Source organism: Melanaphis sacchari, unplaced genomic scaffold (assembly GCF_002803265.2).
Source record: "Melanaphis sacchari strain LSU unplaced genomic scaffold, SCAv2.0 Contig4_pilon_pilon, whole genome shotgun sequence".
NCBI lineage: Eukaryota > Metazoa > Arthropoda > Insecta > Hemiptera > Aphididae > Melanaphis > Melanaphis sacchari.
This window is the reverse complement of record NW_020271335.1, coordinates 8,259,796-8,282,152: the sequence shown is the minus strand read 5'-3', so window position 1 is coordinate 8,282,152 and position 22,357 is coordinate 8,259,796. Positions and strand designations below refer to the sequence as shown.

At 25.8% G+C, this 22,357-nt stretch overlaps 3 protein-coding genes across 4 annotated transcripts; 1 reads left to right on the top strand and 2 right to left on the bottom strand.

Moving 5' to 3' along the window:
- Positions 1-846: 846 nt before the first annotated feature.
- LOC112598860 (UPF0183 protein CG7083) lies at positions 847-3,832 on the top strand. The gene is made up of 9 exons (XM_025345505.1): positions 847-1,301; positions 2,007-2,089; positions 2,152-2,235; positions 2,300-2,343; positions 2,451-2,610; positions 2,685-2,919; positions 2,984-3,189; positions 3,258-3,340; positions 3,406-3,832. The coding sequence occupies exons 1-9, from the start codon at positions 1,238-1,240 to the stop codon at positions 3,719-3,721; spliced, it is 1,275 nt and encodes a 424-aa protein (XP_025201290.1). The 5' UTR covers positions 847-1,237; the 3' UTR covers positions 3,722-3,832.
- A 2,281-nt stretch (positions 3,833-6,113) lies between these two features.
- Positions 6,114-15,781, bottom strand: LOC112598867 (influenza virus NS1A-binding protein homolog). Of its 2 annotated transcripts, XM_025345515.1 has the most exons (13): positions 15,556-15,781; positions 15,266-15,372; positions 9,692-9,873; positions 9,212-9,411; positions 8,234-8,432; positions 7,978-8,166; positions 7,788-7,919; positions 7,601-7,727; positions 7,061-7,540; positions 6,856-6,981; positions 6,614-6,787; positions 6,371-6,541; positions 6,114-6,302 (listed from the first exon to the last, which is right to left on the bottom strand). In XM_025345515.1, exons 2-13 carry the CDS (start codon positions 15,306-15,308, stop codon positions 6,139-6,141), a joined length of 2,187 nt encoding a protein of 728 aa, XP_025201300.1. In that variant the 5' UTR covers positions 15,309-15,372; positions 15,556-15,781; the 3' UTR covers positions 6,114-6,138. The 2 variants fall into 2 exon arrangements, with proteins under 2 accessions (XP_025201300.1, XP_025201301.1); XM_025345516.1 differs by lacking the exon at positions 15,266-15,372.
- A 1,320-nt stretch (positions 15,782-17,101) lies between these two features.
- On the bottom strand, positions 17,102-20,889 carry LOC112598866 (probable ubiquitin-conjugating enzyme E2 C). The gene is made up of 6 exons (XM_025345514.1): positions 20,718-20,889; positions 20,476-20,606; positions 20,351-20,378; positions 18,898-18,984; positions 18,615-18,822; positions 17,102-17,505 (listed from the first exon to the last, which is right to left on the bottom strand). The coding sequence occupies exons 2-6, from the start codon at positions 20,577-20,579 to the stop codon at positions 17,396-17,398; spliced, it is 537 nt and encodes a 178-aa protein (XP_025201299.1). The 5' UTR covers positions 20,580-20,606; positions 20,718-20,889; the 3' UTR covers positions 17,102-17,395.
- Positions 20,890-22,357: the final 1,468 nt, after the last annotated feature.

The following is a 22,357-nucleotide window of genomic DNA, read 5'->3' as shown; positions in this document are numbered from 1 at the left end:
GCAAGAAAAAATTTACCACAAATTGGATAAATCATGTAGGTACGCTAATATAAAAACTGGTGATACTAAATAGATGAGAATGATGAGATACCTAAGACCCTTCTGTCAGTCATCAGATCACGCTTGTGCGTCGAACTTTTGGAACTGTTTTACCAATAGAAACATTCACTGATGAATGGACGAGTGGCGACCGACCTAGAACGAAGGACGACCCTGACAACAGAACTACAAAACAACTGATGACCGCGAGTCTGCGCCCACGATAAAATATGTTTAAATTTGAAAAGTTTAAAGTAGATCATAAGGCGGTACCTACTACTTCGCTGTGACCGCGACGCAGTGCATCCCACTGGAACACATCACATACGTCGTGATTACTAATATAAGCTATATAACAAAATGCAATGCAACAAAGTGAATATTAAATATTAATATGATATGTATACATTTATTACGATGATTGTAATTTATAATGATTACACGATAAAGTGAGTGTACTGTAATATTATTATAGTCGTAGTACTACCTATCTACTACTATACACTGATCTTATAGTAGCCGACTGACAATATTAGTGACAACTGTTATAGTAGTACACCTTGATTACAAACAATAACACAGAGTAACAATAACAACATTTACAACCGTGGCCCCCTCCTCCGCGAACCGTAGCTGGTACGTCCACTGAGCCGCACATCTACGCCGTGTTTATGTTCCGCGTCAGCTGATTACCGACAAACATAGAATGATTACGCGACCGAGTTGTATAATATTATATAGTACGTATATGGTATATATATATACATATATATATTATGCCCCGCCGTAATAGTACCACAGAGGTGTAGTGGTGTAGTGGTGGTTGTTACTTATTCAGTAATCTCCAATAGGCTATTTCGCAGTTAGCAGCAGCTGATTTATTTATACTTGATAGAACCGTAAAATATACGCTCGGTTTGTGAACGTGAATTTTCGCGCTGTCGTAATTAAAAATTATTATCGTTTCGTCGTTCAAAGGCCAATCGGGTTTGCACAATTCTTTTTTTTTTTCACAATTAATTTTTGTTGTTGGGCCACGAACGGACATCGACGGCTATGCGCCTATGCCATTGCCATAACTCTCTCTCCCAGAGACTGACGCGTTTTTAGCACAGTCGTAGCTGACATTACAGTGTTATAGCGTTTATGAATTTTTTTATTTACCTACAGTATTAGGTAATTTAGTCGCGAGAGAAAAATGTTAACGCTAGACGTCGTGCCCGAAAGATCTCTGGGATGTGAACAATGGGAGTTCGTCCTGGGTGAGTATTAACAATGATATTGTATTAGTTTCGTCCAGATAACGCTACAAAGTCCTCTAAAACCGTTCAGTCCGTCCAGGGTTGATATTTTCGCACAGATCATGGGACAGTTAGTTAGTTAATGAGTTTATGGTTTATTGTAATTTTTAAAAACAATACCTGCAGTTGCGTTTCATTTTTCCAAAGTTATGAAGTTTTAATACAGGATACCATTTAGAAGGTTATTACTGAACAAAAGACTGTGTAGACATCTACATGGTATTGCATGATAACTTGTTGACATAGAAGTATTTATTATTACATCAGGCTATAAATTGTTTGGTCAAACAATGTATTTGTTTACTATTTACTACTGGAAAATTAAATTTTTCAATAATTTCTAGAAAGTAAGTACTTGCATTTCCAATGATGAGTACCTATTATATAATATTATTTTAATTTTAATTCTTAAAAGATTTATTTAATATTTTAATATTTTATTGGCATTCAAATTAAATCAAGTGATACAACTGCCTATAATTATTTTTTTTTTCATTCTAAGTTATAATATTTTGTTTTTATTTAAAAATTTGAAATGCAATAGGTTTTAATAACTAAGTCACTGGTTTATTTCAACAATTAATAAATCATAAAAAAATAAAAAAGTATATTAGATTTTTAAAACACGATGATAAAATAACTATTTTAATATGTTTTTGATATTAGGTATGCATTTTTGTCAAGCTGTAGCAATAATTCAATCTCAAGTTGGCATTATAAAAGGGGTTCAAGTTTTATATAGCGATAAGGTAACTAATTTTCTATTAATATTATAGTTTAACTTTTATAATATATTCTTAAAATTTTACAGAACCCTTTAGATATTGATCTCATATTAGACCTTCCTCAAGATGGTATTCGATTTATATTTCATCCTGTATTTCAACGTTTAAAGGTAAACAAATCTATTTTGTCTTAATAATATAACACTAGCCAATTTAGCGTTATAATTTTTTCAGATGATTGAAATTGTTAACCTGAAAAACATAAAACTAAAATATTGGCAAGTATTCAACAGCACCCCGATAATTATAATTATTTATGTTCAACTTACAAACACCATAATTAATTCCCTTTCATTATATTTTATTTATTTTTATTATTCCATAGTGGTATGGTGTTTAATGCTCCAGAAGTGATGCCCACCATTCAACAAGTTGAACATACTTTTGGTGCTACTCATCCTGGTGTTTTTGATGCTGAAAAACAAACATTTACATTAAACTTTCGAGGAATTTCATTTTGTTTTAATGTGGATTCTAAATTTCAGGTATATTTATAATATTTTTAAACTATTATGATAAATTTTTATACTTTTATTAACAGTATTATTTTATTTTTAAGGCTGGCAGCGCTCAGTGTGGACTTGGATCATTACAATTTGCTAGTGGAACATCTCCGAATGTCAGTCGTGTTATTATATTCTCTGGAAGTCCAGTTCCTGGTCAAGATATTCTAAATATTCCATCACATCCTTTGTCTTGCTACAAAGGGCTATCTTACTTAGAACGATTAGAGGTACAAAGAGATCTTAAAAATACCAAAGGATTTATGATACAATTATACTTGGAAGGATCTGGTAATGTTCAAAAATTATTAATTATTTGAATAGTCATTAATTTGAAATAAACTGATTAATTTAGGTTCAAACCGTGGTCGAAAAGTCACTTATAATCGTGAAATTTATTTTGGAATGTCATGTCAAGATGTTACCTCTATGTTAGGTACCCCTTCACAGATTTTTTATAAATCAGAGGACAAAATGAAAATACATTCACCAAATGTTCATAGACACATATCTGTTCCTAGAAGATCAGATTACTTTTTCAATTATTTTACTTTGGGTTTTGTAAGTATCTATCTAGTATAACACTTAATTTAAAATATTAATTTAATATTTATGGAAATGATTCACAGGATATTCTTTTTGATGCCAAAACGCACAAAATTAAGAAATTTATAGTTCATACCAATTTTCCTGGTCATTATAATTTCAATATGTAAGTATTTAAATTTTAAAATATTATATTTGTGATGAACTATTGGTGGCTTTTTTTTCATACAGTTATCATAGATGTGAATTCTACATTGCTTTAACTTCAGAAAAATCAAAATACAATCTGTCTAATGATTGTAAAAAGTATGATAAAAAATCAAAACCAATTATTGTGAATACATTTACTAAATGGGACGAGATATCTGAAAGACTAAAACATAGTGAAAGACCTGTTGTGTTAAATCGTGGATCGTCTGAAAACTCCACCAATCCATTTGGATCAACGTTTTGCTATGGTTACCAAGATATGGTGTTTGAAGTCATGCAAAATCAACATATTGCTTCGATAACATTTTATAAAAATGATATTGAAGACGATGTATGACAAAAATTGGTCGCCACATCTTACCCAGTGGCCTTTATGTGTTTTTATAATCAATCAGTCCCATACCATGACTAACAGTATTTAAAAATTAAAAAAAAGTTATTGCATACCTAATCATGTACAAAAAAAAAAAAAAAAAATTAATTTTAATATATTTATTTTATATATTATACTTATATGTATACACATATAAAGGCATATTTGGTTTTTGACTAAAACATAATTTGTATGGTCTTATTCAATTAGTTATAATAAGTATGAAGTAATTTCATAAAAAAAAAAAAAAAATGTTAGTATATTGTTATTCCTAATTATTCGGGGAAAAAAAAAATCGTGTTCAGTAGTTCTTAATTTTAAATATTATTTTATGTACATACAATATACATAGCAATATATTTTTCTTGCTATAAATCTTTGTCTAAAGTGTTCTTAATATTATATTTATTTAAACATGTTAACACATTTTGTGCAGTTATTTTAATGTATTAAAATCATATTTATTTATTTATTTATATAGAAACTTGACAATTTTAATTACCACTGTCTAATTTACTTAGTTATTTATTATTTTCTATCTATTAATTTTATTTTAATATTTATTAATTTAGTTTTAACTACTTAATTAGATACTTTAATATAAAATTTTAAAAGTGCGATTTATGATCTCAAACAAAATGTCACACGAAAATATATTTTATTAGTAAATGCAGCAAGTCTCATATTTTTTTGACACATATACAAATAAACTAATTAAGTAATATACATCTTTTACAGAATTATATTTATCTTTAAAATATAACAAATATTATTCATTGTATTTAAATTTATATTACATTTGTGTATCCAAACCATGGTTCTAAAACAATCTCTTAATGTATCAACATTTTATAATAGCAATAGTACTTTTGTATAACTTAAAATTACTTATGTATGTATAAGCATATATTTTATTTATTTTTTCGTCAAATAGTATATTATTTTTAAATTTATAAGTTATTAGTTAAACACTTTGTAAGACTTAAAATATGAACTATTCCAGAATCTGTTACCACAATACAGAGTATTTTTGATGTTTATAAATCAGTTATATTGTTGAATTTTTATTGACTTATTACTTGCATAAGTTTGTTTCTTGTAAATAATCAGCACCAATAAAAATTCTAGGCGAAGTATGATAACTTCATTAAGTAGCATATTATCTTAATGTTACCTTCAAAAAACCAAAGAAAAATGCTAAATTATATTTTTTATATTTATAATTTTCATAATAGAACAGATGAATAATAATTAAACACATTTCATTTTATTCTCAATTTTTATAGTTTTTAAAAACAATCAAATAAATAAAAATGTACAATTGTTTGACAATCATTAAACAAAGAAAATTCCGTTTTATAATTATTGCTTATAAATTATAACGAACTATTTTTTAAATAATAAAATACATTCAGGAACTAAATCAAGTGATGTTTTCCAATAATTAATAAATCAGAGATTATTTTTTATTTGTTACTTAGTTAATAACAATACTTGTGTTTAATTTATTATAAATGTATTTTCTAAATCTATTACAATAAATTATGAAATGCCTAGTACATTCTTAAAGCACTAGCATTTAAAACGTACATGAACCTTAAAAGATTTACATTTTTTTTCTTGAAATAAGGAAGGATTGTTACCTAAGAAATTATTTTCAAGATTAAGAATTAAATCATACAACATTTGTTACTTAAAACAAGTACCTCGGTCATAAATAGTATAAATAAATTCATTTTTTAAATTTCTGGTTTATTATTATTATTTATTTCATATTTGGTAAATAGCCAATAGTTGAAACTGAAGTTTTCAAATATATTAATTACTTATAACTAAACGTCCATAATTATTCCACGCTCTCACACATATACATTATTTACTATTCATAGATTCCATATTAAAAAATGTAATAACTTTTTTGACTAATACAAATTGGCATTAACCAGGCATGAATTTACATATTATTGCATATCCATGTGATTACACATGGTATTATTAATAATGGGACATTGGAATAGAATTTAAAAACAACTTTCATTGATTAAAAACTTTTAATTAATTAATTTAAGTAATTGTTGAATTCTTTTTTATGTAATGTAATTGTTTTACATAATGATTATTTAAATACTATATTTTATAGATTTATTAAGTATAATCAAAAGATTATATATTATTTGATCTGTAAAAAAATTAAGAAAATAATTTATTTTTTCAATAGAAAATATCGATAGTGAATATTATATATAATTTTTCCAGATATCCCAAATGAAGGGTCAGGTAGAGAATTTAATGTGAACGTTGTAAAAATATTATTTAAATATAAAATATTGAAAAATAAATAATATGTATGCATGTATAAAAAAGATGATTTTCTTTTTTTTTTACTCTGAGACACCATTTAATAATTCACAATCATTAAAAGTACAGACTGTATCAGTTGTTGGTAGTGGAGATGCTGATTTCGAACAATTATTTCTTGGACTAAATCGGGTCCATTCATCCATAGATTCATCCAAAAATTCAATACTATTTAAGAATTTTTTACCTTAAAAAATAAATATTTATATTATAATTATAAATAAATTATAGATGAAACTAAGAATTAGTTTTTACCGGAAAATCCCCCAACAGCATACAGTCTATTCCCAACCACAGCAACTCCTACATTTGCACGAGGTGTAGTCATGTTCGGACCTGGACTCCACATTTTTTCATTTGGATCATATATTTCAGTTGTATCTAGTGATTGAGTTCCGTCAGAACCACCCACAACATATAATTTTCCTATAAAAACATAACAAATATGTCATTATATAATTTTGTTAGTAAGTGTAAACTTTATAAAAAAATGTAAACCTTTGATATGCGCAAGTCCACAACCACGTCGAGGTGTAATAATAGGCTTAATAAATGACCAAGAATTTGTATCAGGATCATAACACTCAACAGTATTTAAACAATTCCAAGTATCACAACCACCCACAACATACACTTTACCATTCATTGCACATACACCTGCTTGGTTTCTTCCTAATTGGTTTAAATATTTATTTTAGTTTTTTTTTTTTAATTAAAAACTATATTTTAGTCAATCATACCTGTTTGCAATGGAGCAATACTAGTCCATTTATTTGTGTTTGGATCATAGACATCACTTTGTTTAATTCCAACTTGACCGTTCCATCCACCAATGCAATATATTTTACCATTTAGTTCACAAACACCTGAAAAATTATAAACATAATATAGAAAAGATAGCTTTAAAACGTTATTAGTTTAAGTCCATCATTAAATGTTATTTACCAGTGTTTGATCGAGCAAGCGGTAAAGAAGTCACAGGAATCCACTTTTTTTTAATCATGTCGTAACATTCAACTGTAGATAATTCAGTTGTTCCATTGCATCCTCCAACTGCATATACCTTGTTATTCAATACTGCTATATTAAACCGCCCACGTGCTTCACACATGGGTTCAAAAGTTTCCCAAACATTTTGTTCGGGATCATAAGACTCTACGTTCTTAATACATTCAATTCGATCATAACCTCCACATACTAATAGACTGTTGTTAAGATTGGCACAACCAATAGCACATTTCCCCGATGTCATGTGAGCTAAAGCACAATATAGATCAGGCAATGATTCTTGGGATTCAGCTCGGCTATGCAATGGAGATGGTTGAGTAGAAGGTGGATTTGATAACATAGATATATTAAGTTTTAATTTTATGCTCAAAGAACATAATTGACCTTTTAGTGAACCCAAAGCAGAAAAAGTATGTTCTAAACACAAAAAAATAACAATAAGATTTAATGATTATAAAATCAAGAATAAATAGGTACCTCCAACACAAGTAACACCAAGTATAGTCCAATCACTATCAATAAAACTTTCTCTTCGTTCATGCATTTCACGGTTACATATCAAAACTCTTGATTTAGCTGGTTGTATTTGACCTTTACGTCTATTCTAAAATATACAAATATAACAATTATTTTTACAAATAACATATTTAATATTTATATGTACCTTAGGAATAGATGTTGATTTCTTGGATAGTTTTTTATAATCCTGTACAATTTCAGTATCACTTAACTCTCCAGATGGAAGTTCCGAACAATCCTGCAATATGTTATCTAGCGCCAAGTATAACATATATGTCTAAACAAACAAATCATTTATTTAAAATGAATACAATTATTTGTTTTTAACATTTTACTTTTTCCATAAGACCATTAAAGAATGTAGCTGGTTCATTCTCATCATAACAACGTTTAATCCAATCTAACACTAACTGAGATACAGAATCACCTGTACTCAAAGACATTTCTTGTTTTGTTTGGCTTAAAATTTCGATTTGTATGCATGGTAATGAAAGGAAAGCTGAAGTTTCAGCAATTTCTTTCATCTAAAATTTTAAGTTAGAGATATAAAAATAATTATAGTTTTCTTTTTATTAGTATTATTAAGCTTACATGTGCTGATATAAATGAGTTCACTTGGTTAATAAAAGATATGTTTGTTGATATACAAGGAAGTGAACGTATTTCAATACAATTATCGACACTTAAGTATTTCAGCATGAAGCGAGATAATTCTTTTGCAATACGGTCCATTTTTAAGTAGCAGGCTGCTTGAAATATTGATTTTACTTGATAAACATTTGCTTCCAGACTGAAAAATAAAACAAACAATCAAATAAAAATACATTCCTAATATTATTTTTAATACTATAAAAAGTTTAATGAAAAAAAAATATAAACATCGACCATAATTTTAAATACAGGACAGTGAAAGATACCCAAGCATAGATTTGTTTATAGCATTGGAAAGTTATGTTATTAAATAAGAACATTTAAATAATTTTAATTCAGAGAAATAATTTAATTAATGTATTAAAACATGCATCTCCCTCCCATGGCTTTATATTTCAAATGGTTAAATATTATTATTTATTTAGATCAATAAAAGAAAGTTTATTATTTAAATCAAAAAATAAAATAACACAAAGTATTTATGATTTTGATACTTATATTTTTAACTAAATAAAATAATAAAAAAGAAAGAAAATTTATTTTAGATAAAAATAAAAGTTTTTTATTCACATTGGTATAGTCTGATTATAGGAATAGATTACTCACTAATTGTATGTATTGCACACAATTATTTATTATTTAGTAACAAGACTATTCAATATTTTATACTGTAGGGTTTAAAAAATGAATAGGAATACTATAGCTTTTATAAATAGTTTTGTACTATCTAATATTTATTTTTGCCAAGAATCAAAATAGAATAAGTTATTAAACCAAAAATATAAGTACTGATGATTCATTTTTATAAAATAATTTAGATCACTAGAAATTTGCATGTTTTTTTAATGTTTTAACTTAGACATTAAGAAAGTAATGCTGTTAGAGTTAGATAAATAAATGGTAGCGACAATGCGTTACCGAGATGTGTAGGTGTATTCGATGAGCTTCTCAACAGCAGAACAATCGCTGAGTGGACCAGTGGCATTCAGTGTATATGTTGTTATTGCTTCTCGTTGTGAACCTTTCTTTTCTTCATCATCAGTGCTAAACATCTCCATCAGAAATCGACTCGAGCTGGCCAACACAGCACGGTGACCATGTAACTCGCAATTGCCCACCTACACACACTCATGGTGGTCGGTCTACGTTTCAAAATAGTCAACACTTCCCATCCAACCCACAAATTAACAAAATAGTTTATTCAATAAAAATGAAAATAAAAATTCCCATGTCAAATTTTCAGTAAGCCAATCTTTTAATTTTAACTAGTCTAATTTTATAATTTATTCTTTTTTGCATAAATTATGTCAATCTAAAATACTCAAATTTTAATTAAATGTATAATAAACTTAAAAAGGCCCGATAATTTAAACAATCATAATCAATGATTTAACTTACATTTAGTATAACATCACAAAATGTTCGACTTTTCCGCATCATGTTAAGTGTACTTAGTAAAACCGTTTGATGATCTTCATCTTCCATCACAAACATAGCTCCTGTATCACAACCATTTAAATCAGGACTCATATTTTTGCCTGCTGCAACTTTTTCTATATTATTTATGTTATTATGCCCATCTGAAATTCAAACAATTTAAACCAATATAATAATTTTTATTTATTTATATAACTAATATAAATTATAACTTATTTTCAAAATAAATATTTTAAAGATTTTAATATTTTTTAAATTTATTTGAAAAAAATAATAATTTATTAAACTTCCTAAATGAAAATATTCACCTATTAATATTTAAATAAAGATAAAATTATTTTAGTCACGAAAACAAAATATTCATAGTTGATAATTTATGTTTATATTATATTGTATGTTAGATATACCTACAGATATATTGCAAAATTACATTAAAATTAAAAAAAAAAAAAATGATACAATAGACGATGAATTAGCTATTATAACTATGAGATAGGTATCATAAGTTGAAAAACAAATATCAAGGGCTCTTGAAAACTTTTAAAGATAACTACTACAAATGTAACTCAATAATTGTACACTATTTATAAAATTAAAATATAACAAAGAAATCTACTTTTAAACAAAAACTGAAAAAATATCGAAAATGTATTTCTTAACATGATAAAATTACATTCTATAATGCATCATAAGTCACAACAACAAATTATTGCATTAAGTTTGTTGATGTGAAAAATATGATACCATAACGACCCGACTATTTATTTTAAAATGTTAACTCTACTTTGATGACGCCAATATACGACTATACAAGGGTTGATGAATTGATTTGATAGAAGCGCTACAACAAAAAAAAAACTAGAAGTGGGGTAGGGTAAAGAGAATAACCTTGATTTAAACGATAGATGAGGTGCACAAATTGACTTGTCCCTTTTCCTTAGAGTCTTAAACCCTACGTAATATATAACATATTGGATTTACTTATTTACTTTTTATCTTCTTATTAAATATTGACCTTGTATCTAAATATCGTGACTAGTTTAAATAAATAATATATATATTTATTTTATGCTTATGTACGAGTATGTAAACGTTTTATTGATTTTCAAATGACGTACTCAAACAAAACAAATCTACCATTTTGAACATAATATTATCTATTACATAATATTTATTGTCTAAAAAAAAATACTCAAGAATTCAACAATAAAATTATCATAAAAATACCAAGTGTATATTTTTAGATTTCTTAAAAGTAAATAAACACCTACAGAATACGGGTTAATAAAATGCAGTAACATCTTATTAGCGACTATTATTCTTATACAATTTAGAAAACTTAATATGCATACGTTATAGATTATACATTAAAAGTAATAGTGTATGTTGCTAAATAAAAATTTCGTATATCAGTACACAATCAATATTAATTAGTAATTACATCTAATTAATATTATGTAATATGTTTAATATTTACAACTAAATAATATATATGTATATATATATTTTTTTTTATAGTATAACATTAAAAAATAAAAGGCTCAAAAATATAATGTTCTTAATTTTAAATTATTAGATAATACTAAAATAGTCTACAGGTCAATTTATTGTATAATACACTAAACTACAATATTAAACATTTTTAATGTTGCATCGCATTATAGACAACAAGGAATCCTAATATTTTTAGTTAAGAGCAGACGAACACATCATAACAATTAAAAATATTTAACAATAGAAAATATCTACGTTCTAAGCCATAATACATTAAAGAAATTACACACAAAATAATGTATGTAACCTAGTTTAGATGTTTAGTATCAACTACACCATTTACGATGATAAATAATATATAAAAGTTCAAAATGTTAAGAGACAATAGTTTTATTATATAGATAATTAACGAATACAATAAAAGATGATGGTAGTTATTCATCACCTAATTTAATAATTGGACATTTTATTCCAAAAATAGTTCTATAAACACAATACTATTTAAATAGAATATTTTTACATTATCCTAATATTATATAATATTGTATATCGGTATATATAATCGGTATTTGTATATATGTAGTCGGCGATTATTCGTCAACTGTGTAGGTGCATTTATGCATTTACTCCGATATTGTAGATATTTATAAATATGTCAAAGAAAAGAAGGATTAAATTATTCAAAATATGCTTAAGACACCAATATTGTGGGTCCGGCTTAATATAATTTAATTATTATAGAAAAAATCTATACAAATGATAAATACAAGAAAAAATTAATTGAGGGGAAATATTGCTGGACAGAAAATTGATAGCTTAGCAAATTCTTAAAAGAATAAAAAAAAAAATGATAATAATAATAGTTTACACAGAGAGGCTCCAGAATTCCTGTCTATTTTTAACGAAACGAAGTAGGAGTGCACTGTGCAGTGAAAATTTGTTCCGATTTTACTATTTTGGATTAACATTTAAATACACAATTGGAATGACTTTTAATTATTAATAGATATATATACCAAACAGTATAAGCCGAGGAAAAAAGATATAACCACATAGGAAATATATTTGATATGGTGAATGGTGATCGTGATTCATCATATTATTATACAAAATAATAAATTCTAAATTCTTGTGTTGAATTTAAATGAAAAATTAACTGTGGAAGTACCTAGGCTATATACTTATAAAAAAATTTCAAATGGATACCTACTATAATAGAAGTAACTTACTAATATGTAATCTATCCCGTTTAAATGTATTACAGAAGCATGCTACAAATTGATAAGTTTCAACAAATTATGATGCAAATTATTAAGACACCTTAACTAAATTATGAAATACTGTTCACAAACACTCTTCAAGGTTTGAATTAATAGGCACAGTTTATAATTGGTGGTATACGATAACATAACATCAGAGAAGAAAGATTTCGTGTAATAATTATTAGAAATATTATTAAGGTCACAGTAGTATTTTAAATTAATTGATATGCTTATTCAACAAGAGCAATATCACAAGTCTAACAATCCTAGATTATTATAAATTATAATACATATTAAATTATTAGACAGTATTTTTATTGAAATGTATTTTATAAATACCATTAAAATTTATAACATTTACTAAATAAAAAATTTGTATTACTATAATTTCTAAAAATATCATAGAATGTATGTAATTCAGATTACCTATAATAGGTACATTAAACATAGTTAATTTTATTAAACCATAAAATATAACTCATACTTCATTAGGTAATAAAATTTTAAAAGTATTAAAACTAAAACAAAATATTTTAATTACAGAGAAATTAATTTAATAATAATGTATATAAAAAAAATAAATTCAAAAATAATTATTAATTATTATAGTTTATTTTACATTATTATAATGATTTATGGTACAAATCTGATTAAAATTACAAATATTCAAATATTAGAATATTCTGTTGATTTAGACTTTAGTAAATACTTGATTTTTAATTAACACTTTTAGGGTTTAATAAGTCTCATATTTTATTATTTTTATCATTAATTTAGTGTGATTATAATGCTGTTATACCAAATAATATGTTTAAAGTAGAAATTATTAAATTTAACATACAATTATTGTTTTGAGATAAAATTGATTATTTCAACGAAACTTATAAATAATTAATATTGTCTAATCTTTGTCAATAAAATTAAATTTAAAAAAAAATAGTAATTATAAATGAAAATTATCATGTATGATTTATGTTCATAAAATAAGGTTCATAACACTTTATGATCTTATTTCTATCTTTAGTTAAGTATGAGTTTTGGCGTTTTTAAAATATCAAAACTGATAAAACCAATTATGTTATTTTACTTATGCAAAGCAATAACTTAGAATCTAAAAGTGTTGCTTGATATGAAGAAAATTGCATTACTTTAAAATTCATTATTCGACAACAATAGCTTAAAATAACATACTTAACTATAAACAATTGTTTCTGAAAAAAAGTTAAAATAAAAGAAAAATAAATAGAACAGTTAATAAACTAAATTTTGATCAGATCATAATAAAAATGTTTAATTATTATTTATTATAGTACAAAATAATAATAAATAATCATGGGATAAACTTTTACCTCATGCGACAAGTAAATGTGATATCAGAAACAGTGGGAATTATGGTAGGTTATAGGCTTATACAACATTATTTTTATATATTTTAAGTTATGCAAGGATTTAGTTATTAAATAATTATGTTAATAAAAAATAAATAAGTTAATCAATTTGATAGTAGTGTAATAAAAAATAATAGTTGAGTTTCACTCAGTAGTATACTAAACAATTGTCAAACCCCCGAGAGACAAACTACCATTTGATTACTTATGCACTTAAAAATTTAAATCTTAATTTTTAATTTTTAATACTTAGTAGAATAAATATTAATATTAAAAACTTTTGATTACATTAAATCTATTGTTTGTTATCCACCCACCCATTACCCAGTCTTAGATAATTGCCACAAAAAAGCCTACTTTAGTATCATAAGCGGTTTCACTCATGATATACATTTTAAACACCCAAGAACTTTCAAGCATATTGATGTATGTACTGCTCTAAATTATGAAATAATAAATTTTAATAGATATCAAATTAACAATTATTTTATTTATTTTTTTTTTTTTAGTTTATAGTAATATTCAATAAAAATGTTAAACTGTTACATTATAGCTAAGTTAGATATAGCATTCAATTAAATAAATAAATTACTTATTTATTATAAAATTACCAGGTATCTGATTTTTTTTTGTACAGTTTCTAAAAATAATTGCTTAACTATTATAAATAAATGGATTTTTCAACTTTTTAAAACATTCCTTTAAAACCGATAAGAATAAATGAAAAAACACACTAGCTAATCCAAATCTACAAATAATAATCAGTGCTTAATCTGGCACTAATATTTTGACAATAATTTACTATTAAATATCATATTACCTATATTGCCCAATATAAAATGACCATTTTATATAAAACCCGGGCGTTGGAGAAAATGCCCAAATTATATACTTTACCCGTAACATATATATTATAACTAGGTAAATACATTAATACCCATACACAATTTTAATTCTTTAAGTCAAATGTACTTTTTATTAACTATAATATTACATTTTTTATTATTCTATAATTCTAATTATTTCTTTATTAACCTATTTACACAAATAAATAAAATATAAGTGTCTATACCAAACTAGGCTAAATTAGTAAACTAACAACTTAAATGATTTTGACAGATAGGTAGAGATTTTTACAATGAACAATATAGATTAGGATGTAGACTAGATACTTTTTAACTCAGAATTCAACACTCATGCATTCTGTCAAATATTCGTTATTGATTATTTCTGGTTCCAATTATTTATATAGAAGAAAATAATTATTATATAATAAAGTTGCCACTAGCAAGAAAGTACCTTTTTAAAAAATATAATTTTATTTGTTTATTATTCTTTTTTTAGTAAAAAATAAACAATAATTAATTTATGAATAACGTTTTAATACATACTTGGCAAGTAGCCGTTGGTCTGCGAGTGTTTAATGTGTTCCATTTTTCAACAAATTAAACGTATATAATATGTGAGAGCGTATATTAGAAAAACTCAAGCTCGATACCTAGTGTCAACACAAAATAAAAATAACATTTAAATGGCTATGATAATAGCGACGAGCTCAACAATTATATCACACAAAGTCCAGCTATAGCGACAAATGTTTAGTGTATTATAAATTAAGTCCAATGCATAAACATAAAAAAACGGTGAAAAATAAATTTACTATTTTCTATTAGGTACTTACTTCGGTGAGGTTAAAGTAGATTTTATTATTTCAAAAAAAGCTATTGTTTACGACGTAATAATTGCTCGATCGATAATGCCAAAAGCACATGTTGCGTCTTCGGCTCCGATCACGAAAAGAGTCGACGAGTACTCGATAGTACAAGACGTCGAAATTGAGCCAACGGACAACAGCGCGAACGAGTAACGACTCAATTAACTGTAGTCTGAAATCTCAGGTTTGCGGCTTGTACGATGAGTTCACACACTACACCGATATCCCCACTCAATCGAAGCGCCGCGCCGGGCAGAGTTTCACAGTATCATCTGTAAAAATCATTACCCACAGCAACATCCAGGGACCTTGTATGAGATCGCCGCGCTGTTTAACGTCCTTGGACGTTTTTTGAGTACCCGAAGAATCATAAATAGGAATATTTTTCGGTTTCCAATACTTTCCACTCTTTTCAGCATCCCATAGCGACAACTATATTTTGCCGTAGTTTTTGAGCGGTTTAATTCAGCCTATTCAGATTCATAACTGATGTGTTAGACCGAAACACATTTTACATGTGATTGTACATAAATGACAATCGATATTGAAAAAGTACTCACATATTATAACAAAAATTTTATTTTTAAAGTCGGTTTAACTTTGAGAAAAAAAATTACTGAACAAATTTATGTTGATACATAATATGTCTAAAAATATTATATAGAACACGTTCTATGGAAATTATAAAATTTAATTTTACTGAAATAAAGTCCAATGAATAAACAACATTCACTCAGGAATATCTACAATTAAATTCATAGTAGGAAAATTATAGATGTTTCTACATTATTTAAAATTTAAAGAAGTCAAAACAACAGCTTTCCTAGCAAGATATTTTTTAATCAGAAAATAACTATTAAATGTAAAAACTATTTTAATATAGTGCCAATTAAAGGCTGGACAGTTGAATCACTTCTTAAAAAAGAAATTTCTAAGAATGCATGCTATTTTAGTCTCATGGATATCATTGATGAAGAAAAATCAAAAATGATTATAAAATCAATGACTTTCGTTTTTAGACAAGGGAGCACTATATCAGTCATTTAAAAGGCCAAAACTGATTGGTAATTTTGGAAATGGCCAATAAATAACTTATCTTTTAATACATGACTTATTTTTATATATTCTATTAGATGAAACTTATTCAGTATACATAAGACAAAAGATATTTTATGATTTTTTTTTTTAAAGTAAAAAATTTACTTTATTTGTATTGCTTAAAAATTAGTTTAATATGACCATTGACTATATTACAAAAGCTCATTTCAAAAAATAGCATTCATTCATTTAAATGTTGAGGGTAAACTTTGATGAACATTTTAAATTAATTTATAATATTCATGAAAATATTTTAGACAAAAATGTATACTATTAACTTATCTGAATATGTATATTCAATAAATTCCAAAATTAGTTTTATTGAACCCAGAATAAACAATACATATTACACATTGATAACAGAAAAAGTAGGAGTATGAATAATAAAAATAATTTAAAACCAATCTACATGTCATAAATTAAATATAAAGTAGTTTTAATCCACAGCTAAATAATAAGCAGGAATATGATTATACATCTAATATAGTAAGAAAAAGGATAAGTTAAGTAAAAAGTACATATTTTTATATAAACCAAAGCGCAATATAATATGAGAATAAAATTGTATAATAAACTACAGAAAATTATTAAATTTATCTGACGTCTGATTAAAGTAGTTTACCGTAATAATCTAAGAGAATATAAAAAAAAAATAAGTTGAACAATAAACAATTTAGTCGTTTAAATTAGTTCTATATTACACAATTTATTAGGTTGATTCAGACTCTTTGTATGTGCTTAACAAAGTTGCTTTAAAAACTTCTTGTCTTGGCCATAGTTGGGCTGCTTTAACATTTAAAGGGCTTTCATTATTTGGCTCTGTAAAATAGTTAATATGCATTTAAAACAAAAATGTACTATAAGTGTTTTAAGTGTTCAGGGATTTGAAAAAACTAACAAAAAACAATAACTAACTTAACTCTACACATTATAAGAGTTAAAAATAATCAGAGAGGGTGATAAATATTTGAGTTTCTATTTTAATTTATATATACAAATATAATATATTTAATATTTATCTTTCAACATCTTAAAACTATTTTTAAATTAACCTCATCAATATTGAACTTAAAATATGGAAAGCTATAATACATTATAAATATAATATATCTTACAATATAATTAACTGTTGACTGTTGTTCTTTAAAGGTAGAAAATATAGAAAATATTAAAAGAACATTAAAAATGATATGAAACAAAATGTACAAGCCAATATTTCTATTAACACACGAGAGTGCAACTAATAGATGATACTTTCTGATATTTATGTATAATAGAATTAAAATAGAATTATTTTAATTATTTAATTAATTTCAGTAGTTTCTTAATCAAATTCTAAGATTAAATATAAATAAACAATATTGTAAAATAAAGTAGAATAATATACTAGCTATTAAATCACTTATCACTAATATATCAATATTAAGAATTGTTAATAATGTTATATTCAAAATGACTTCTCATTATACTTAAGAGAACACTTCACCATCTTATAAATGTATAACAAATAGAAACTGTGTCAAGCTGACAAAAACCACTCAGGCTGTAGTCAAAATTAAATAACCATATTATAATCATTATTGAATTTTAGGGGAGGCTTAAATCTTACTTTGCATTGTTACCTATTTAATACTTTGAAAAATGTTCAATTTTTTTTTTATTTTTGAGGGGGAGCTAACCTAAACCCTCCTTCTCTTTAATCATCACTATGTTATTAATCAAAAAGATCTATTGATTCAAAATTCTTTTTTAAAACCTTAACCTTTGTTTTGCCTGCATGAATCTGTTTTTACTAAATTTTAAATTTATGAGACGGAGATTACACACACGAGTTAAAACTTCTTAAAAACTCTACTTTATAAAATATTACATATTTATACATAATAAATAAAATATTAGGTACTTTATTGATAAAATAAAATTTTTACCTCCAAGAAGAGACTGTAATGATATAAGAATTGCTTTAACATCATACATAGCAGACCATTTTTCTTTTAAAATATCCAAGCATATGGAGCCAGTTGCAAAGTCTACATTAGGATGAAAACAAGGAGTTAAAAATGTAACAGTAGGTGGTTTATATGGATAGCCACGGGGAAATTCCATGCTTAATTTGTATTTTAAATTTTCATATACCTAAAAACATTAAAAATACATGATATATTGAAGATATTTTCTTTTTTACATTTTTAATAATAAATATAAACTTACAGTATCTTTTGGTCCAACTATTGTAGCAACCCATCTAAAAAGATTATCACCATCTGGAAAAGCTGACACTGATCCATCACATGACATCTAAAATGTTGTAATTTAAATTATTTAAAATTACTAATAAGGCTTCAGAACTGATTATTTAATATTTACTAATCAACAATGTAAATATTTAGCACACTCAAATAAATTAATAGTAATTAATATTTTAAAATAGGATCAATGGAAAACCCATTATTCCATCATAATATAATTAATTTATAATAACAGATCATAAGACCAATATCAGTTTCTAATACATGAGTCATATCCCGTTAAAATTATAATTAAACATATTTTATTAAAATTAAAATATTAAGGTATTGTATACTCATAATTATTAAATAATAATCATAAATTTATGAAGACTACAAAGTTAAACAGGTAGATTCTACTCTTTAAAATTAAATAACAATTTACAATTTACTGTGTGAAAATATAAAATTGAATATATTAACGTTCTAGATATCCTGTTACCATTATCTAGTTACTTACCTACTTATTAATGCATAGCAAATAGTGAAACACCTATTAATCTAATAGTCTATACTCTAGTCTTCGAGGATTTATGTGACTCATATAAGGTACGAGTAACAAGTAGCATAATAAAAATACTAAAGATAGTTTTTTACCAAATTATTAAGAATTGATCCTAAATGTCCTATATAGCAGGGATGGGCAACTAGTGGCCCGCTAATATTTTTTATCTGACCCGTGTTATATTTTTAAATTCAACATACAAAATTTAAGTTCAAAATTCACATTATAAACAAAATAAATGCTAATTATAATGCATATTTTTTTTTGCTTTTTATGTTCTGGCCTACTAGATAAAACTAAATAGTTTTATTTTTTAAAATGCATATAATAATAACTATTCCCTATAAATAGTTAATTTATTGATTTACTTGTGTTGTAGTTTACCGACATAGGCATGAACATGGGTAAAGCTGATTGGGCTTTAGCCTCACTTGAGCCTTTTTGTATACGTGGGTGGGTAATTTGTGCCTAAGTAATAAGGTGTTAAAGCCATAAAAAAATGTATAACAAAATAAATCACAAAATCATAGATATACCTACTATAACACCTATAAATTTTTTCTTGTGTGACCATGAGGGGGGGGGGGGGGGGTCAGATTGAATTTAGCCATACCTGACACAGAAGTCTATCCACACCTATGTTTACCTATATGAATTGTGGTTATTTAAGAAATATTAAGATAATTTTTTGAAGTTCCAAATATTTATTCAATCTGGACTCCATACAATTCATACGATATAATAAATTATATATAGATATACAATTATACATTTAGATTAAGTTACTTTTGTTTCTTGATAAAAACATTGTATACCAAGGTACACAGAGAACACAAAACAATAATAAAAAAAAATCTATTATTTAACTTACCATTAAACTCATTAATTCCTTTTGTAATCTAAAAAAAAAAAATAAATATTAATACATTTATCAAAATCAAATTAAAGGGTGAGTATTAAGTATAGTTAATTTTAAATTAACATCATGAATATTACCTTTGAACGACTTTATTCGATTCTATTCTGTCATTCATATCTTCACTACGTTTTGGAGAGTTTGACGAACTTCCTTCGAGTCTTGGATTAACGTTCTGAGCCATCGTTTAATAAAAATATGAAACCAAAGGCTGCAGAACAATAATACAAATAATAGTGTGAGATAGACGGTTATGTTGCGATTCCAAAAGAAAAAAAAACACGTTGATAAATCGTAATTTACTAAAAATATCACAACATACACAAATAAATACTAAGAGTAATAGGTGAATTTACTATAGTCGAATTTCAGACTAGAATTCAAAATAATAATATACAGCTTGATGCAACAATTTAAGGACTCGACAATTGCAAATAAAGCAAGAAAAGTAAACACCAAACGCATATATTTTAAGAACTAGAAAAAAGAAATAGCATTACGCATATTATTATTATTCCGAAATCCCGAATGCAATCGATTGTCGAATTATCGTGTTCTCATTGGTCGTATTGTTTAATCACCGTTGTGACAAAATGTAACGGACAAACCAAAGATATGATGAACATCTGATAGCAAAGAGGTCTTAGATATCGCTTGTCTGAATATCCCGCCAATTTAAACAACCGGGAATAACAATTTATATGAAATAACTATGAAATTTAATGTAAATTTATACAATTACTTATATTGTCAATATTTATTTTAGGAAGTGATCGCGGGGATTATTATTTCCTCGGAGAAAAATGTTTACACCTCAGAAAAATGTAAGACTTACTACATCAACTAATAGTAAAATAAAATAAATATTATGACAGAGGTTAAATTTTGTTTGTCATTAATTATGTGAACAAAAACTACAAAAATAATTTTGTAAGTAATTTAAATTTAATTTACTTCTCTCCTGCTCTTATCTCATTGTACCCCCTTGAAAATGTATGATACGCCCTCACCCCGCGGTTAGGAGATCTGAAATAAATACTGACTGCAATATATTGGCGTGAATGCGTGATTTCTGGGGGTGTAAGATCATGGACTTGTTTGGTCAAAAAATTTTTATCCTAAGAATCTATACCTTAAAATATAGATTAATCTCAGTGACAAGGTAAAGGAAAAATAAAAAAAAGGCCAACTCTAAGTTTTTTCCAAGGGTAGAGAGCTAGTGGGTGGGTAATAAATAACGGATAATAATTTGTTATAAACTAATATTTTACAACGATATGTAAGATATAGGTATAGTTTCAAATAAAAATAAAAACAGTTAATGCCTTTATTATGTTTTGAATGGATACTTAGGTGGAATATTAGAATATCTCATAATTCATATAATATCAACCTTATGTTCACTATGTCACTGATTGTTATGTACCTACCTACGCACCTACTGTTTTCGTTTCCATCGTCCACTTCTAATTCCAATTATGGTTGGAAAATTAAAAAAATTCTACTTTTAAATCATTTATTTCAATATCAGGGATCCAATTTGTTATGTAAATAAAATTGTAATCTAAAAAAATTGCCATCTTATTTGCTTATTCATACAAAGCAATCATATAAATATAACTTGGGGATCTATAGCTCTGTTATAAAGAAAGTGTCAAGTTTAACTATCGTTATTTATATAGGTGACTACTTATTAAGGATTTGTTATTTATGAATTTAAGGATTATCGATTAATCATACATATTAATTATTTAATAATTACATATTTACATAAGAAAATTCAATAAACGATTCTGAGCATATTATGACAGTTTCTAATCAACCTATCTATAATATTCCTTAGGAGATTTTAATTACTATGTATTTATGGTTTATCTTTTAATAATCGCGATATAGGTTAAACTAATTTTTACGAGAACATGTGTATTATACTATTTATACTATTGTACATTATTGTATACA